The sequence below is a fragment of the Passer montanus genome, unplaced genomic scaffold, assembly GCF_014805655.1.
Source record: "Passer montanus isolate IOZ18808 unplaced genomic scaffold, ASM1480565v1 scaffold131, whole genome shotgun sequence".
Taxonomy (NCBI): Eukaryota; Metazoa; Chordata; class Aves; order Passeriformes; family Passeridae; genus Passer; species Passer montanus.
Genome location: NW_024359944.1, coordinates 709,341 through 728,463, shown reverse-complemented (window position 1 = coordinate 728,463; position 19,123 = coordinate 709,341). Strand labels below are relative to the sequence as shown.

Here is a 19,123-nt window from a genome sequence, read left to right as displayed (position 1 = left end):
GAGAGGCACGGAGCCTCGGGCTGCCAAGGCAAACACGGGTTCTGGGAACTGCTCGGGCTCGTCCTTTCTGTCACGTTCTTGCAAGAACCCCTTGGGCCTCCTGCTGGCCGTGCCCCCTGGGGACCCGGGCATGCCGCTGGCCCGGTCTGCTGGGGAACCAGAGCCCTGCTGGCCCGGAGCTGCTCCGTGCCGGGCACAAGGGTTCCGGCCAGCTCAGGCAGGGCACAGCTGCGAGACAGGGCCGGCAGGAGCAGCACCCCTTGGGCCTCCTGCTGGCCGTGCCCCCTGGGGACCCGGGCATGCCGCTGGCCCGGTCTGCTGGGGAACCAGAGCCCTGCTGGCCCGGAGCTGCTCCGTGCCGGGCACAAGGGTTCCGGCCAGCTCAGGCAGGGCACAGCTGCGGGACAGGGACAGCGGCTTGTCCCGGCTGGCAGCAATCCAGCGGCACGCAGCCCGTTCCCAGGCACAGAGGGCTGGGCAGCGAGCTCCCGGCTCGGGAACGGGCTGTGTGTTCGTGTTTTGGTGCGGTTTCCACGGAGACGTGACCCCGCGGATGCTCCGGGGACACGGCTGCGGTGGAAATCAGAGCGGGGTCGCTCTGCCGCTCCTGCCCTGACCCGCAGCCGCAGTTTGCCAAGCTCGCCCCGTGCAGCAGCAGCGGTGCTGAGCTGGGGGTGCCCATCGCTCCTCCGGGCCCGGCAGAGCTGCCAGAGACGCCCTCGGCACCAACCCATCTCCCCTTGCAACTCTTATTTCCCATCATTAATTAACGAGCTTAATATGCCAGCCTCTCTGCTAGCCTGTGGCCGTCCCCTGCAGCAGGAGCTTCCCTGATGGCCTGCACAGGCTGATTCTCCTCCCTGGCCCCACGCTGTGCACCAGCCAGGCTCAGCAATGCCAGCAGGATCCCACCACGGGCTGGCTTTCCCCTCAATTCCTTTCTTACTTTCTTTTTTTAATTTATATTTTTAATTTTTTTTTAATCCTTACATTTTATTTCCCCCATGAGGGTTTTGCTGGAGGAATGCAATGATATCAAAAATAGACAAAATTCAGGTGTGCTGCACCACGGAGTGCTGGGAAGCCTGCAAATGTCACAGCATTCTGCTCTGCCAAAGGGCACAACCTGGCTGCTCAGGCTCTGGGTGGGCAATGTCCCCGCACCCTCAGGTAGGTGGAGGATGCCTCTCATCACACAGTGTCCCCAGGTACAGAAGGTACCCACAGGGTGGGTGTTAAGAGCAGGAACCTGAATGCTGTAGGAGTCTTTGAGGTCCTACATGGGATTAGCTGTGTGCCTTGAGGGGCTGGGGCTGTCTCTGTGCTCATGGGTCAGTTTGGGGACCAGGGCACAGACACAACAGAGTGGCACTTTCCTCAAGCAGGGAAGGCAGCTTTGGCCTGTAATCCTTGGTGCATTTTTGTATTTATTTTTGGAGGCCTATGTGAGCTTAAAGTGTTCCTTTACTTGAGGATTGGAAAACATCCTTCCCCTCAGGGATGTCAAATATTTAAATTTTTTTTTCAGCTTGGACTTGCTAGTGGGATAAAAAAGTCGGAGGGCCCTGGTGATTACAGACAAGCTCTCCAGGGTACAGATGAAAATAGAGAACAAAGTGGATGCAGCTTTGCTTGGAAATCCCCCAAGCCCTGTGGATTTGTCCTGGGACATTTCACTTGCTGGCTCCCAGGTTTCCTGGGAGCCAGCAGAGCTCACCAGAGAACTTAGCAGCTGGTCAAACTGTTCTGAGGGCAGTCTGGGTGACGGGTGCCAGCCTGGGTGTCCCCAGGCTGCAGGAAGAGCAGGATTGTCACCTAGTGGTCCTTCTCAACACAGGGCTGAGGGTGTCTGTGACACCAGAAACGGGGCTGCACAGCTTGTGCCATCATTCACGGCCCAGAAAAGGGATGGAGGGTGCACAAAGGCTGCTCTAGAGAGGCACAGCACGCTGCACACATGGGAAACACCAGGAAAGGAGCTGGTAGGGGTGGGAATGATGAGGACAGCCCTGGGTACATCTGAGCCAGTCCATGCAGGGAAAGGAGATGCAGCCATCACGGTGTGGAGGGTCCTGACATGCAGGGAGACAGCAGGACTGGATGGCTCTGGGACACCGGGGGCCAGAGCAGCACAGCTGGGCACAGAAGCCAGACAGATTTAAAGCATTTGCTGGGAAGTCAATAAACAGGAGCCAAAAGGATGAAGTGCTGGAAGATGTGATTTAAGATGGGATATTGAAAGTGACCCAGTAAGCACAGCTTGTTTCCACGCAGGCCAAGAGCTGGCTCAGCTCTTGGAGTCAGCAGAGGGGCTCTCCTGGCCTGGCTGAGCTTGGGCTTGGTCCCAGTGGGAGGTTAAAGAACTGGGTGCAACTACTGGAGAGGGTGTAGGAGGGCAGGCAGGGATGAAGGAGGAGGAATGGCACAAAACCAAGCAGAGGAAAAGGACTTGGGCTGTAAATCCAGTGCCAGTGCAGTGCCCTGGAGTGTCAGGCAGGGAGAGCTGCTGTTGCAGGCTCTGGCTGTGACCCTGGTGAGGGATGTGCTGGCTCCCCCCTCACCGGTGTTGCTGCCTGGGGGCATCCACGAGGGAACACCCCAGGATGCAGGTGGAGCTCTGCATCAGCCTTGAGGTTTCAGGCAGGGTGAGCAGCTGGGAACCATCCCAGGAGCTCCAGGGGCTCCTGGAGTGCCCAGGGGCAGACTGCTGGGGGAGGAATACCTGTGCCAGCATGGAGGCGTGCAGGCTGCTAATATGAGCAAACTTGTGACTCCTTCTCCTCTCTCTTGCTCTGCCCTGGCCCTCTGTCGTGCCTAGGGATGTCAGAGCACAGTAATCACATCCTTTTCACCTTCCTGCTCCACTACCACAGCATGACCACACTGAGCTGTGTGCTCACAGAGAGAGCAAACACTTCTGCACCCCTTTGCCTCACCTCCAGTGAATTTTTAACCAGGAATAAAAGGTGTGGCATCAACAGCCTGGAGCCAGCCCAGGGAGGCTGGGAGGTGATCCCTGGCACAGATCCCCTGAGAGTAGCCCCTGAGTGTTGTCCACAGTCCCTGCCAGCCCCAGCACCCATGTGCACCTCCCTGGCAGGCAGAGGCAATCCCTGCTGGACACTGGGCAGCTCTCCAAAGCAGCAGACTTTGCTTTCTTGACAATCCTGGCCCCATTTGATAGCCACAATAGAAACAGCCAGGCCATGCCAGGAAAATGTACCGAATCCTCCCCCAGCAGGATTTAGCCAGGAGGTTTTCTTGGGCTGCCACTAATGGAAACTTGCAGAAAAGAGCAGATGGTAGCAGAGACTTTGGCCAGACTGTGCTCGGGGAGACTGGGGGAGCCTGGGTGGAATTGGAGGAGATTTTCCACATCTTGGCAGGGTTGGAAAGGCAGACAAGGGCTGCCACACCCTTTTGTCCCACGGATGGAAGCCGCACCGTGTCCCTGTTGTCCCCACGTGGGCAGCCCTGCGTGCTCCATCCGCGCAGAGCCGGGAGCTGCGTGTTTGTTATTGCTCGTGCAGTGTAACATTAACCCCGTGATGATAATTCACACCCTGCCTCTGAGGGTGAGAGCTGACCTGACAAGGGGCTGTGCGGGCAGCCAGCTGCCTGAGCTGGCCTGGAAGCGTTTTTACAGTTTCAGCTGGAAGCAGACATGTGATTGCCTGTGCCCGAGGCAGGACGGCTCTGCACTGTGTCCCCAAGGGCACTGAGCACAGATTTTGGCGTGGCAGTGAGTGTATTTGACAGGCTCAAGCCCTTTGGGGCTTTACAGCACCAGTGGCAGTGTGCTGGTGGGTGTGCCACAAACCCGCAGAGTGCCCCTTCCCCAAGCCCCGTCCCCAAGCCCCTTCCCCAAGCCCCCCACCAGAAGGCCTTTCCTGCTGCTGTCTTGCTCACAATTACTCCCAGCCTGTCAGCTTTATGAAGACGTATCCCAGAGGTTTTCCTTCGGGTGTAATTTGCCCTGACAGCCGCCTTCGTGCCTCTGTTTTCCTGTCTGTCTGGTAATGGGATTAGCCGCGTGCAGATCCGGAGGGATGGAAGGGGAGTGGGGGCAGAGCCCACCAGCCCCTGTTGCAGGGCACTCCGGGAGCTCCACGGGCCTTTTGATGGCATCACGCGCCTGGCAGCTCCCCCCAGCTTCTGCCAGGCTTATTTTAAGCCATCCTATAATTTTCTTGTCAAATTAGAGTTCCACGCTGGGTTGTGTGGCGCATATTTTACAACAAATAGTCTAGGCTGAGAGGGCCTTTGGCATGCACAAGTGTGGGCTGAAACATGGCCAGGGAGGGAGATTTTGCAGGACTCACGGTTGTGAGAGTGCTGGGACAATGCTGGACCGGGGTGTCACTGGTCCCTGGCTCACTGGTGCACCCTCTCCCCTCCGTGCAAGGGTGCTGGGGGGCTGTGAGAACTGTGGAAGCCTCCAAGGTGGGGCAGCAGTGGGAGCCTGGAGCTGCTGTCTGGGCAGATGGGCTGGTCTGCTGCATGGAAATAGCTGTTTTTTTTCTTGCTGTGTTAGCAAAACAAACCCAAATCGGCTTATGTCACCGCCCTGCCTGCAAAATGCCAGTGGCTTTTCCAGTTGTTACTGCAGGAGTCACCAGTGGCCAAGATGCTTGAGGGAGATACTTGGGCAAGCAACTTTGGCACACTCAGGAGCTCTTGACTCGCAACTGTGCCCCAGGAACCCAAGAAACTCTGGGGGACTGGAGGGACCTTGCACAAAATAGGGCACAGATGGAGCTGGTGCTGGCTCTTGCCAAGGGAAGGGTTAGCCCTGGCCATAACAACACCACCCAAACAAACAGATGAGACAGCCCAGGTTTTGCGAGGGCTGTTGCCATGCGGTCGGGGAGCACTGGCGCCTGATGCTTCAGGATAGAGCCTCACCCACAGATTCCTATCAAAGGGCATTGACAGCTGAGGCATGCTCAGTCTAATGGTTAAATTAGCTGGAACAAGGTCTGAAGATAAGATAAAGCTGTGCTTTCCTGAAGAGGCTGCTCTGCTTGGCGCTGGTTGGGTTGTTTCCCTGTCAGGCTATGAACCTTGATTTGAAATGAAGATTTGGGTGGGACCTGGGTTTGCTGAAAATACCACCCCTGCCCTTCTCCTGCTGCTCCCTGGTGCTGTCTCTGCCCAGCACTGGAGCTGCCCACTGGATGACCTTGTCTGTATGTGTGGGCATGGCACCATGGGCAGCACCTGAACAAAGAGGGATGAGCTGGCTGCTGCTCACTGCCACTCCAAGAAGGCTCCCACACAGTCGGCTTTGTGTCCTGGGGGACCCTGGATGGCAGAAGGAGCAGTGATCCCAAATGTCAGCCTGCTGCAGCATTTCCAGCCAGCTCCCTCCAGCACAGTGGGACTGCTCCATCGCAGAGCACTGATGGGTTTCTCACACTGGCATTCCAAGTGTTTATGGACTCAGTGCTGTAAAATGGGCAGGAGGCTCTATCCCCTGGGCTCCCGAGATGCTGCCGTGCTCCAGGAGCACCTGTAGCCCTTCCTCCCTCCCTGCGGGGGCCTTCTGCCAGATGGCTTTGCTGTGCTGCCCCAGCCCTGTGCATGCCTGCTGATCAGGGGGACAGGTGTGGGCAGGGTGCAGGCACAGCTTCCATGGGGTGCAGAATCCAGGGCTGTGCCCCACAGCAGCCTTCCCGCTGAGATGGGCTTGCTGGGACTCATGTAGGTTTGCAGGGCACACAGCACCGTGCTTTGGCTCACTCCTGGTGAAGCAGGCTGGGTGTAGCCCGAGGTCTGTGGGTTCTGGTAACCCAGCAGGGCCAGCCACAACAACCAAGGAGCCATGAGGGGCCAGAGGCACACAGCCCTGTGCAGGCAGGGCTGGCAGAGAGCACCATGTGGCTCAGTGGTGCCTTCCTTGTGAGAGTGGCCCTGGTCCTATGGCTGCTCTCTTGAGTGAACAGAGCAATCTCCAGAAAGTCCATGGGGACACAGAGAGGAGGGGACAGGCTCTGCTCCAGCCGGGTCACTCGGTGTGCGGTGCCATGCATAGGCACCTGCTGGCCCAGACGGGGTGGGAGCATTCCTGACACAGGAGGAGCTAGGCCAAGTGGTCCATGGGGACTGGCCACAGGGCTGGCCAGCTGGAGGAGACTTGCAGGAGGGCAGTTTTCAGCTGCCAGCTGGCACAAAACCTGCCTTAAAAGGGATTGCAGCTGAAGGCATCTGTCCGAGCCAGTCAGTGGCCCCAAAGTAGCCTGGCACTGTGTAGGAGGGGAAGCAGGTCCACCAGAGGGGGTACAGGACATGTCCCCTACATTTCATCAGGGTGCCAGCTGGACCCCTCATGGTGTGGGGAAGGGTGCTGGCCTGGGTAACCCAGCTGGGTGCTCACCCAGTGTCTGGGCACAGGGGGACGTGATGTGGCTGCAATAGGGGTGCCCGCATGTACTGGTGCCTCAGGGCAGGGAGAATGGGGCGGAGGCAGGGTGGAGGCCCTTGCAGGACACTCTGCCTCCCCTCCCATACTGCAAGACACTGTCTCAGCGTCTCAGCATGACTCACGCCTCAGCCAGCAGCTGCTCCCTGTGACATCCTGCTGGCGTGGGTGCTGCCCACCCTGCTGAGCCCAGCGCTGCCCTTGGAGCAGGATGGTGCCCCCCAGCCTGCAGCTGGGCTGCCAACTGTGGGATCACAGACCGGGACCACTGGCAGCAGCAGGGAGCATCAGCAGGGGGATTGTGCTGGAAGGGAGGCTCCTGGTGCCCGGTTAGGTCGTAAAGCAGTCCCATCTGAACGTGAACTTCGCCTCTGGGCACAGCTTGCCGCCTCTCCTCCTGCACCCACGGGTGGGATCCGGTGTCAGCAGGGCCCTGTTTGTGTCGGGAGGGATGCCTCGCATTTCGGAAGGCAGTCACTAGGCGTCCCGGCGCTGGCTTTCACAAGCCCTCATGACCTTTCCAGCACAGCAACGTGCCCTGGGGAGGATTGTTTCATACAAAACAGACCTTTGGATAGGCTTTTCATTTCCTTCACAGCCAAGCACAAAGGAACAACAAGTCCTCCCCCCTAATAAAATGACAAAGTCAGTGACACAGATGGGCTGGCTCTCCACAGTGAGCGGCGCCGTGTGCCGCACCCACGCCATTCCCACTGTCCTGCAAGAGCAGGGTTACAGTCCTGAACTCTCGCCTGCTTCACCCCGCACCCCAAAATTCCAAAAAGGCAGGAGACCCTCCTTGAGGCTCGACTTTTATGCTCCCTTGGGAGAAAAACGTATCTGTGCTCGGAGGGGGGAGCCCAGGTGGGCAGCACCCCATGAATCTCTGTTGGGGATGGGGTTAATTGAGGGATGCCAAGCACAGCTCCCGCTCGGAGCGGGGCTCCCGGCCACCCCCCAGCACACCGTGGGCCGGGCTGCGGGGGGGACAGGGCTGTGTGTGGGGGCAGCGGGGTGTGGGGCTGTGCACTGCAAAGGGCGCAAGACCTGCAGCTGCAGGGGTTGCAGGGCCAAGGGGTGCGGGGGGTGTAGGGCTGGAGAGGGCGCAGGACCCCGTCTCGGGAGCCCTGGCAGGGCCGTGCCCCGGGCTGTCCCCTCCAGCTGCGGGCGGGGTGCACATCTGGGCGGGGCGCACATCTGGGCGGGGCGGCGGGGCGGGGCAGGCGAGCAGTGACTTCGGCGGGGCCGGCGTGGAGCATCCCACAGGCGCTGCGAACGGAGCCCCGAGCCCAGCCGAGCCGACACCATGCCCAAGTGTCCCCGCTGCCAGAAGGAGGTCTACTTCGGTAAGGGCTTCCTGCCCCGAGCAGCCGCCCCCGCCTCGGGGCACCTGCCGGGCACCGATCCCGGGCTGTGGGTCCTCTGGGCACCCCGGCTTCTGGCCCCCATGCTGAGCACCCCATCTCTGCACATTCCTGGGCTATCCCAGAATTGCTCAGCCCTGCGCTGTGGGTCCCGGGGTGCCCCGGGTGGGTGATCCTGTGGATCCACCCCCAAGGAGATGCGTGGCTGCAGAGCGCGGGCTGCACTGGGTGCTTCCAGAGCAGCAAGGCAGCCCAGCCTCACTTCCTTCCCAGCACAGCCCGCAGCCCTGAGCCGCTCTGGAGCCCAAAGGGCCAGCGGGTAAAGCCTGCTGCTCTGAAAGCCTGGGCAGGTGAAGCAAGCACCTTCCCAATGGCAAATCCTGCCCTCGGGCAAGTGCCTGGGTCAGTGGGTCGCCCACGCGTTGCTCTGCTAAACCTAGCACATCAGGATGACACCTCTGGGTGCTATTTTTAAGTCGCTGTTGCAGGGTAGGTGTGAGCCTCGTTGAGCTGCTGTCTACTGCTGGGCTTCCCGCAGATGTCTTCCCTCCAAACTGGGGCCCCAAAGCTCCTGCCCCTTCTGGGGCCGTGGACCTGCTGTCCTGTCTGAGGGTATTTGTGGGGTTTGAGCTTCTCACTTTGCTATCAGCTTTTGGAATGGGCAGGTTCCTCTGCCAGACCTCTCCTGGCATAGCTGAACTTGAGACTTGCCTGGCATAGCTGAACTCGAAGGGGTTTGCTGGGAGCAGCTTAGAGACACTTCCTGCTTTCTGACTTACTCAAGATGAGGGATCTGGAACCCAGGTGCCATCACTGACTTCTTTCTCTGCTTTATTTCCTGTGCCCCAACTATTTGTGCTCAGCCAAGGAGCTGGAGGCTCAAACACAGGAGCTGTTCTCTGTGCCTGTCAGTGTTGCCCACTCTGGGGAGCTGTGCTGGGGCTGGCGTGGGCGCTGCCCAGAGCTGCTGGGGCTGTGGTTCCTGCGGCTGGGGAATGTTCCCTTGCCTTGAACTCGCTGCTTGCAGCCAGGCTTTGGGATGGCGGTTCAGGCACAATAGAGTTTGTGGCTGCCTCCTGCCACTCAGGCTCCTGGCGTGCCTCATTTACCTGAGTGCCTTGATATCCGGAGGCAGCGAGGCGCTGGTGGCAGCGTGTGCCTTTCCCTTGGGTCTGGGTCAGTCCCGGTCGGGGCGAGCTGGGTTTGCTGTGCCCACAGGTGTGGCCGTGGAGGAGCTGGGACAGCACCGTTTGACCAAGGAGGGGTTTGACCTTGCGCTTATCCCGCTTGCACTTATTACAAAATGTGTCTGTTGATGCAGAGGATGAGGAGGGTTCAAAAGCTGTTGGAGGACCAAGCTGGGTGCATGATTTTTGTGCCTGCAGATTATCCAGTGTTGTCAGAGGAGGCAGAGCAAGCCTGGCTCTGGGGCACCCTGAGGCTTTTGGAGCCTGGCCGTCCTGCTTGGGCGTGCCTCAGGCTGCTCTCGGCTAAATCGTGTCTGTAGAGAGCAGGGGTGGGGAGGAGGTGATGCTGAGAGGACTGGGATGGGGTTTGCAGGAATTTTGCCTTCATGCCCGAGTGCTGTAATGAGCCTTAGCAGAGCTCCTGCCCAAGTGCTGGTGCAAATGCATTACAAGAGGTGGGGAGGCTGTGCTTCTTGCAGAAACCCTGTGATAGGAGAGTCCTGCCTCGGGCCAGGGTCAGGCTCCCAGGGGCACTCGGGGGAGGACACTGTTGCTGCTGCCAGGCTGTGGGCACAGGAGGCCCTTTATGCCACTGGGGAATGGCAGCAGGGCTGCCTTGTGACATTTGGGCACTGCCCCCGCTCCCACCTCTGCAGCCACCAGCTTGCTCCTTGCACAGGCATGTTATGGGCATATTGAGACTCCAAAAAGGTGCTTCAGGCTGCCCAGAGCTTCCCAGGGCATGCACTACCCACACTGGCTTGGTCCCATTTGCAGGCATGGGACAGTATTCAGACCTGGCTTTGACATGATTCCTGTGGACAGCTCTGTTTAATCACTTAATAAATTCCAGGAGCTCAGCTGCCAATATGAAGAGCACACATGCCTGCAGAAAATACCCTTCTCCCCTGCTGTGCTCCAATTAAAAGGCCCCTTGTGCTCCCCCCTCTTTCCACAAACATGTCCTGGCTCCCATGTTGTCCCTCCCATGGCTGCCTGAACCCCTGCCAGGCTCCAGCTCTGCTCTGGTTTGCCATGGTGCCAGCAGAATCCGAGGTGTGGCTGGAGTGGGCTGCTTTGTGTTGGCAGGGTGTGGCAATGGCTTTGCTTCCCCAGTCCTCGCCAGCATCCCCTTTCACCCCTGCCAGCTCTAGTGATTTCTTGGGCTCCAGCTCACTTGGGAGAAATTAATCCCCTTGCAGGCTGAGGTTGGAAGGAGGGAGGTCCTCAAGTCTTTGGAAGAGGGGATAGAAGTCAGTCCATCCTGATGGATGAAGCCCTGCTCACCCAGGGCACGGCACCACTGCTGCGGATCCACGTTCCTGCGTGTGCACAGCATTGCATGTGCACACTTGGGTCTGAACACAGTGCCCTCTGTCCTGGACAGACAGACTTGAGAAAATGCCCAAAAATGTCCTCCCTAGGGCTGACGGCAAGGCAACCAATCTACAATACTAACTTGTGCCTGTTCAGTGCCTTAACTCACCCACCTCCTTTCCATGGCAGCCGAGAAGGTGACTTCTCTGGGGAAGGACTGGCACCGGCCCTGCTTGAGATGTGAGAAGTGTAACAAGACCCTGACGTCTGGAGGCCATGCAGAGGTGAGGTCTGCTGCCCAGCAGCTCTAGGTTTGCTCACCTGAGGGCTGGGACAACCAGAGGTGGGGCTGATGCTCTTTCTGTCTCCCTGCAGCACGATGGCAAACCCTACTGCAACCACCCCTGCTACGCTGCCTTGTTCGGGCCCAAAGGTGGGTGCCTGTGGCGGGGTCGTGGAGGGAGTGAGAGGGCTCGGGGCTCCTGTCTCCTGGTGAGCTCCAGCCCTCGGTGTGCTCACCATCCCATGGCAGAGCTGACCCCGCTCTATCTCTTCCAGGGTTCGGCCGGGGAGGAGCTGAGAGCCACACATTCAAATAAGCCTCAGGTTGGTCCTTCCCTCGGAGCTCCCCTCCTGTCTCTGGCTCCATGGGCTGGCTGGGGCTGTCCTCCCTCAGGCCAGCGGGGATGGCAGGCCTGCCACAGCATCCCTCTGGGCTGGCTGTGACTCCCAGCCCTTGCACCAGGGCTCAGGAGCTGGGTGCCAGCTGCTCCTCTCCTCCAGCCCCAGCTGACTGTCAGCACCCGCTTGGCTCCGGCACTGGGTGCCAAAGGCTATTGCTTTGTGACCCGTTGGCAAAGACAGGATCTGTCCTGGAGCACCGCTGTCCCTGGGATATCTCTGCTCCCAGCCCAGCCTGACTTCATCCACTCCTCTCTTCCATCCCTCTCCAGGTCTGACGTCCAAGGCTCCCAGCACAACCTGAAGACAGCACAAATACACCGCAACAGACATGCATTTTTGGTTTTAATTCACCCTGTACTAGACTAGCACGTTCAAAGCAATAAGTAACCAAGGCTGGGCTGGTGTGGAGAGAGGCTGTGCTCCAGATGGAGTGAGGCCAGGGTGGGGACGTTGGGTTGCCCTGCCGGGTAGGAAATTTGGCTGATATTGCTGAAGGCTGCCTGGAGAGGAGACCGCGCCCTTCCAGCCAAAACCTAGTTCTGCTTCAGGCATCCAGCTCTCGTGGCCGGGCCCACAGTTGTATTCTCAGTCTTTAATAAATGAAAAGATGCTTTCCTCCTGTAGCAGCTGTGCTTTCTGTAACGGGAGTCCCACGGGACCTGCTCATGAAGCGCTTGCCACCTGCTTGATGCCCTGTGGCCTTTGGATTGAGCCCCACACTGTGTGATGGCCTCACGTGCCCTCAGCTGGGGCAGAGAGGTGTCTTGCTGGGGGAGGATCGACTGTCACATCAGGACAACCTGGTATTTGCTGCTTTTGATCTGAGCAGCCACCTGAAAAGGCCAAGGGAAGCGCAGGGTTACTGCTGGGGCAGAGCCAGCCTCCCCTGGCAGGGACAGCAGAGCTGTGGTGTTAGAAAGCAAGAGCTTGGCTCAAGAGCTTTGCTCATTTGTGTTTCAATGTTTTTGCCCTACTGGAAACATGGATGACAGATGTCAAAGATGTCAACTTGAGGAATGTTTCTAAAATGATTTCTTAACCAAGTCTTCCCCTAACCTGAACAACTCCATTTACATATTCAGAGATATCTCATCACTCACTGGGATATTTTTGTCTACAGTTTATGCATGCATTTCCTTAGAGGCTGCTCTGCATTTTACTGCCACATCAGCCTTCCTGGGACTTGGCCAAAACCCTCAGGGGTTAGAGACACATGTCCAGTGTCAAAATCCTTGGTGTCAGAAGCAGCCTGATCTGATAAGCATCTTAAAACTTCCAATTAAAACTTGCTTGATGCTGCGAGGCGCTGCCTCGCCTCCCACCCCGATAGCACAACAAACACAGGCGTCTGTGTCAAAGGCAAGCCCTGGCTATTGCTGCTCAGCTGTCATCAGACTTCCCAGCAGCCAGGGCTCATAGGGACCTCCTGCTCCCACTGCTGCCTTTGCCAGCAGCCTCCCAGGGGTGCCAGCAGCCTCCCAGGGGTGCCAGCAGCCTCCCGGGGGTGCCAGCACCCATGGACCTGTGGCTCCTGGCCATCCACACCCGTCCCTCTCTGCCAGCCTGCCTCTGGGCACGGGGACATGGCTTTCCCCTGCCAGCTGAGCTTCAAAGCAAACTAGTGATAGAATCTCAGCAGCCTGACTGTGCCACTGAGATAGTGTTTTCCCTCAGGCATTTAAAGTAATGGCAAACACAAGCCCTGTCATCCTCAGGGTTGCATAAGTGCGTCCAGCTGGGAAAAGGACATGTGGATTTGGCTCAGGGTCCTTCCCAGCAGGGTCCTGCACTAAAGTTTCAGAAGCATCTGATTCCAAGTACAAGGGGCCAGGTCAGCAGGGATGAGGAAAGAACCAGTGAAAGGTATGGAAAGCAGGGGCTGCACAGGGGGAGGCTGGGGTGATCCAGCCCTTTTCACTGGCAGTGGCTGCAGCTGGGGCAGGAGGCAGTGTTCTGCTGTTTGACGTGTGCTGCTGTTTGCAGTGTGTGCTGCCTTTTGCTTTTGTCCCTGGCCATGGATTTGCAGTGTACTTGTGGTGGCTGGAGACATCTCTCCCTGACCTGGGTGCATGCAGGGATGCAGGAACTGAGCTATGCCAGGCCTGAGCTGTGCCAGGCAGCTGCAGCTAAGCCTGATCCTGCAGGTGCCTCACTCTGTGCTGCAGAGGGGAACATATTTGTGCATTAAAAAAACAGGGGTCCCTCAAGCATGGGCTGGGGACAAGCCCCTTGGTATTGATTGCCAAAATCTCCTTCTTAGAGTCCTGTTTTTCTGCTTGCCCTGCAGTAAGAGCTCCCACTGAGATGGCTTTTAGCCCCAGGACTTTCTGCTGGGATATTCTTCTCCAAGAACTGTGCTTGTACAAGCCACACTCTCTGCCTGATCCAGCCTCGATGCTGTGAGGTTGGGCAGTTCAGGCACAGGTCACATCCACAAGGAGCCTTGGTCAAAATAAATACATGATAAATTGATTTTTTAAAAACTCGCTCTGGTCTTTGGAGAGGAAGCAGACACAGCTGTATCTCATTTGGATAGGAAATCCACGCCTGAGCCAGGCCTCCCCTGGATGCTCAGTGAGGCTCGGCAGTGGCTGGCGCGCCAGGGAGGTGGGCTTGTCAGCAGACACAATCTTTTCTCCTTTTGAACAGTAAATCTCTGTGGCCTGCAGTGTGACTGCATAGACAGCAGTGTGGTTTCCAGTGCCTCTCATCTGTGATGCTTTTGGTTCTGAGCCTTGGCGGGAGCTTGGGACAGGCAGGACGGTCCCTTCCCTCCCAGTGTGGTGAGGTCCTGGCTGTGCTGCTCCTGCAGCAGGGAGAGCAAGATGCTGAGGGCAAATCCCAGATTTCTGCCCATCTGTGACAGCAAAAGTTGTTGGGTGATTTACAGCATGGTGATGCCCAGCACAAAACTTCCCTGCTTTGGTGACCTGAAACGCCACTGTTGGTGACTCTGAAGAAAGGGGCTGTGCTTCCTCTGCCGTTATTTCCTAAGCTTGGGCTGAGATCAGTCCGTGGGTTGTGGAGTGATAGTTGCTATAAACACTTCATCACTGTGACAAAAAAACAAACAACATCATAGTTCCTCTGGCAGCTGGGTGTGGGCGAGCCCCAACGCCCTGGGTAGGGAAGCAGAAGAGATTTTGGCAAAGACATAAAACAGGATGGGTTTAGAAACTTAACTGCTGCTGCTCCCCATCCCAGCGTTGTGATTTTCTGTACAGAAGAGAAAAGGAGAGGGGAGCAGAAAGGGGGCTGGGGGGCCCTTCAGCCGTGGGGGCACAGTGCAGGCAGGAGTGGCCAGTCAGGGTGATCTGACCCTGTGTCCTCTAGCACAGATTGACAGACCTTAATCTGAAGCACAGGACAGATGTTTCCCTGTGCCTGCAGCTGGCAAGGGAGGTAGCTCAGGCTGGAAGTCCTACAGCAAGGTTCTCCTCAGGGTCATGCTTAGGGAGGGCAGCAGGCTTGGCCCCTGGATAGGGCTGTGTTCTGGCAGTGTGGCTGCAGCCTTCAGGTCACATCTGGACTAACATCTGCTGGGTGCCCAGGTCAACGCTACCTTGCTGGGGCACCAACAGGGCCACTCACCCTCTCCTGCCAGCGCTGATGGGGACACTGATGTGACACTTCTACCACTTCCCTTGAGGTGGTTTATGCAGCCTCTGGCTGGGGAGAGTGGCACAGGGGCTGTGGCTGCAGGAGCTTCCTGCTCTGTGCTGTGACAGAGCTCATGGGGATGAAGTCAGGCTGGAGCTGGGTGGTATCCAGCATGCCACCACTCTGGGGATTTTTCAAGCTGATTTATGCTAAGCTCTGATATCTTTTAGGTCAAAAAAGTGTCCATCTCCTAACGCCTCAGAAATCTGCCTTCTTGTGCAGACAGTGTGGTAAGAGGGGCCGTGCAGCGGGTGTCAGGCAGCAGGAACTCTGCCAGATCGCGGGTGGAGATGGGACTTCCCATCCAGCTCTGCAAGGCAGTGGTTTGGGGAACCCCCATCTCAGCAACGGAAACAGCTCTGCAGAGGTGAAAAAGGGGGGGTCAAACCTTCGTCCTGTTGGGGAACAACACCTCCAGCAAACACTGAAGATACTGGAGGCAGAGGGACTCTGGGTATGACAGCCAGTGGTGTAACAAGAAGTGAATGGGAGCATGAACTGAAGTACTGGAACCCGAGGTCTAGCTAGGGAGCAAGGTGAGGAGGGCACAGGCTGCTCTGCTCTCACCCTTCCTGCTGCTGGTGATCTGGTGCTGGAGAGCAGTTGGCTGCAGAAAGCCTTGGGGGTGTTTATCAGGTCCTGGGTGGCTTACCCAGGCAAGGAGCAGAAGCAGAAAAGTTGACATCAGACACCTAGAGCTGAATTTTACTTTCACACCTCTTGTGTTATTTTCAATGAAACAGGGAGAGTTTCCAAGAGGGAAGGGTGCAAGGACTTCCCACTGAGGCCTCTGTCTTCATTTGGTGAGTCTTGTGTTAAAGGCTCTGGGGGAGGAGGTCAGAGGGAGTTTCCCTCTGTGCAGAGGAACTTGGCTATTGGAGTAAAAAGGCTGAAATTCCCAAGAAGAGAGTTGCTGAGACCGCAGACCTCTTTTCTAATTGTTCCCAATTCACTTATCATACTGAAAGCCCTGCATCAGAGGGCCTCAAACGCCAACACCTTTCTTAACCACCCAAATGCTGGGTGCTGACCTTGAATTTTGGTGGTAGAGCCCACACACAGGCGTGCTGCTAACTGCCTGTGTCCCGGAAAACCTGCACCAGAGCATTTGTGGAGTCATGAGAGCATTGCTGCAGCCCATCTATGCAGGCAATCCGTGTTCACAGCCCTGTGCTTGCTTAGCTCCTTTCTGCCAGCACCATGGCCATGCTGCCAGGTCATGCCTTTTCCCACTCTGCTTAACCTGATGTCCCAGCAAGGGAAGAGCAAATGTGTATGAAAGGGCCAGGAGGGTGCAGGGAAGGAGTGGAAATGTTTGCAGTGGAAAGCAGTGCGGCCTGCCTGACCTGCTCAGGGTGTGAAACGCTCTGGCCACCCAAAGCTTCCCTCGAGCAGGCAGGGAGGGAAGCTGTGCTCTGCTCTGATGGCTGCTCAGCAGATACCACACTGCAGGAAGGAGAGGGAAAGGAGAGGGGAAGAAGAGACGTGAGGAACTACGGCTACCCGAGCTGGCAGTGAAGCATGGGAAGCGCTGAAGCCTAGCTTGGAGGCCTGGCCAGGAGACAGGCTGGCTCCCGCCCACACCTTCACGGGGATAAAAGCATTAAGAAAAAACCCCAAAACTCCAAAGAAATTGTTGTTACAGGAGGAGAGCTCACACCTTGCCCTTGGCAGAGCGGGCTGAGGTGACATCAGGGAGCGGGCAGGGATGGCTGCTATCGCATACAATCGGCATGAGGCAATGGGACAGGGCCACCGTCATCACCCCTGGCAGCCCTGTGCACGCAGCAGGGCCGTGTGTGGTGGCGAGTTGCCATGGCACGGGTGCAAACAGGCGCCCTTGGCCCCACTGAGTCACCCGGCAATGACACATCGTGCCGAAAATGGGAGGCTGTGTGGCTGCGTGGCACCACGCGGGCCCAGGAACCCAGAGAGGGCAAAGTCCAGTGGCCTCTCCCAGCTAAAGCATCCCTGGCCACTCAGTATGTGCCTGGACTTTCCCTTCCTATTGTTGTCCCCACTGCCATGCTCGCCCTGAATCTGCCTCAGTGTCTGGGAGCCAGGGACCAGCTGATGAGCCAGCTCTGTCATGCTTCCTTTCTATAGAGAGGGTCCTGGGGGCTTCCACGCTCCACGATGACATCAGGGTTGTGTGCTGATGTCAGCCAGCCACGGCTGGTTTCCATCTGCCAGGACGCTATTGCTTGGGAGAGGGGAGGTGAGGGTGACCTGGATGAGCAGGGCTCTGCTGCCAGCGGGGTGTCATTGCCACCCGTGCTGGGACAGCACACGGGGGGCTGTCACACCATCACCTCCGTTGTCTGTCCATAGCACATGGTCCATCTCTGCAGCAGGAAACCATCGCCTTCCCTTTGGCCTCGCCCACGCTGGGAGCGCGGCCCAGGCAGCCGGCAGAGCAGATAAGTGGGGCCTCGCGGGCCGGCACCAAGCACCCGCTGTGCTGCTGGGATGCTGGGAGCCTGGGATGCTCCGCCTGGCCTCCAAGCCGCCCGTGGCCGGCTGCCAGCCCTGCACAGTGCCAGGCGTCCTGTGTCAGCTGCGCCCACGGGGCTGCGTGCCGGGGGAGCCAAGGCAAAGGGACCGGGGACACTGGCCAGCTGTGCTGGGCCGCCACGGGGCTGGTTTGGCCAGCGGGAAGGAGAGTGGCACGGGGGCTCTCGGTGTGAATCCCAGCTGCTGAGTGGCGATGCTCACTGGCCTGGGGGTTGGCTGGGGGACAGGAGCCCACAGGAGGGGTGATGGACAGTGCCACTCCCTGTGCGTGCACCGGGCCATGCAGGAGAGCCCTTGTCTCGGCAGCTGCCCTGGGGAGGAAAGGCCTAGACAGAGGAATGTGTGTGGGGACAGGGAAAGCTTTGAGCTGGGTTTATGGAGTGGTCAAGAAAACACAGGAAATTGGCTGCAGCTGAAGGTCCTCCTGCCTGGAGACTGCAGCAGGGACGGGAAAATAGACAAGCGATGTGTCATGGAGGGAGCAGACAGCACCCGATAGCAGCAAGGCATGGAAAGCCAAGAAGGATGCCAAAGACAGCAGAGGATTGTCCCGGTTCGATAAGGCTCTGGGCAATAAAAAGGGACTTTATGCGCTGTTGGAAACCAAAGGCAAGGAACCATGTGGAAATGCCAAGCCTGTCAGGAAGGAGAGCAAAGAAGTGGATACAGATTGCTGAGCTAGAACTGGACAAGGGATAAGGAAAATGCTTTCCAGGCCATTAGGAAAGGAGGATGTGAGACAACAGCTGCTGGAGAAGATATTTTAAAAATCCTTAAGCCTGGATAACTCACACCCAGGGGTCCTTTCAGGGCTGGCTGGAGCAGGAGCCAGGATCGACAGGACAGGGAGAGCTCTAAAGCAGCTCTCTGCACTGGAAAGGGCTGTGCTCCCCAGCGCAGGGGTGGGAGGCAGGGAGCAGCAACCAGAGGGAAGAGTGCAAACACAGTTCACGTTGCCTGAAGGACCCTTTGGACCACTGCAATTTCTCTCCTCATTGCAAGCAGCCATTTGGCTGCAAGAGCCTGTTCTGTAGCGGGAAGGAATTTCACATGTTGTTTCATGTTGTTCAGATGCTGGTGGGAAAAAAAAGGGAAGGCATCACACTAGATCCACAGTGAGCACATTAAATGGGCTATGAGCTGGGGAACTGGCCAAGAAACCATCAGTGGGGGCTTCCAGCAGGTCTCATGCCCAGGCACAGGCAGGATCCCCGCGGCGCTGGTGGAGCAGACCCGTGTCCCTGGCACACACCAGCTGTGCTCTCTCTGCAAACCCACAGCAGGCATCCATCTCTGTGCCAGGTTTTGGTTCTGTAAATCCTGCTCACGGCCGGACTTCCCTCAGGAGCTCAGGCTTCTCCTACAGAGCAGCTCCGTTTCTGCTCCCCTCGGGCCCCCAAGGATTAATCCCTGGGATGGCTTCACGTGGGGGGTTGAAGCCGGGGGACCCGCGCTGGCCGCACCGCGCCCCGCAGAGCGAGAGGCAGGCGGGCACACGGCAGAGCTCTGCTGCCCGCGCTGCTGTGCCGTGTCCCGGGGCTGTTCTGGCCGCAGCACCGCTCTGCTCCTGCCGCAGCCGAAGCCGCTTTGCAACAGCTCTGTCCACCAGCAAGGCTGGGGGAAACTCGCAGGGTTTCCCCGGGTGTTTTCTGCCGGGCCAGGAGGGGTGTCCATGGCTCGGGAGGTGACGTGTGTGGGTCACCATGGGAGGTGACATGTGAGGGTCACTGCCCGGGGCGTTCTGTGCCCCGAGCCATGCGCGCAGGCCGAATAAGCGTCGGAACCACCGGCGGTCCGGGAGGTGCGGGGAGATGCAGGGACATCCAGGGACATGCAGGGACATGCAGGGAGACGCAGGGACACCCAGGGGAGAGGCAGGGCTGTCTGCCCGCAGTGCCCCCTCCCCGCGGCCAGGCGGCGCTGCCGCGGGGAGCGCGGCCCGGAAGGGCGCTCCCGCTGGGGCCGGGGCGGCGGGA

At 58.2% G+C, this 19,123-nt stretch overlaps 2 protein-coding genes across 2 annotated transcripts in view; both read left to right on the top strand.

Moving 5' to 3' along the window:
- The first annotated feature begins 7,609 nt into the window (after positions 1-7,609).
- On the top strand, positions 7,610-11,596 carry CRIP1 (cysteine rich protein 1). Its single transcript, XM_039699267.1, has 5 exons — positions 7,610-7,767; positions 10,479-10,573; positions 10,665-10,722; positions 10,848-10,895; positions 11,243-11,596. Exons 1-4 carry the CDS (start codon positions 7,728-7,730, stop codon positions 10,886-10,888), a joined length of 234 nt encoding a protein of 77 aa, XP_039555201.1. The 5' UTR covers positions 7,610-7,727; the 3' UTR covers positions 10,889-10,895; positions 11,243-11,596.
- A 5,173-nt stretch (positions 11,597-16,769) lies between these two features.
- The window catches only part of TEDC1 (tubulin epsilon and delta complex 1), a 70,826-nt gene continuing 68,472 nt past the window's right edge, over positions 16,770-19,123 (top strand). Inside the window, exons 1-2 of the mRNA XM_039699293.1 lie at positions 16,770-16,851; positions 16,965-17,057. Of these exons, the coding sequence (XP_039555227.1) occupies positions 16,770-16,851; positions 16,965-17,057 (175 nt within the window). The remainder of the gene's footprint in view (positions 16,852-16,964; positions 17,058-19,123) is intronic.

Excerpts from the sequence above, each read along its gene's own strand:
- CRIP1 (XM_039699267.1), top strand. The coding sequence starts at position 7,728 with ATGCCCAAGTGTCCCCGCTGCCAGAAGGAGGTCTACTTCG. Across the intron at positions 10,574-10,664 it reads CGTCTGGAGGCCATGCAGAG|CACGATGGCAAACCCTACTG; the intron begins GTGAGGTCTGCT and ends GTCTCCCTGCAG. Across the intron at positions 10,723-10,847 it reads TGCCTTGTTCGGGCCCAAAG|GGTTCGGCCGGGGAGGAGCT; the intron begins GTGGGTGCCTGT and ends TATCTCTTCCAG.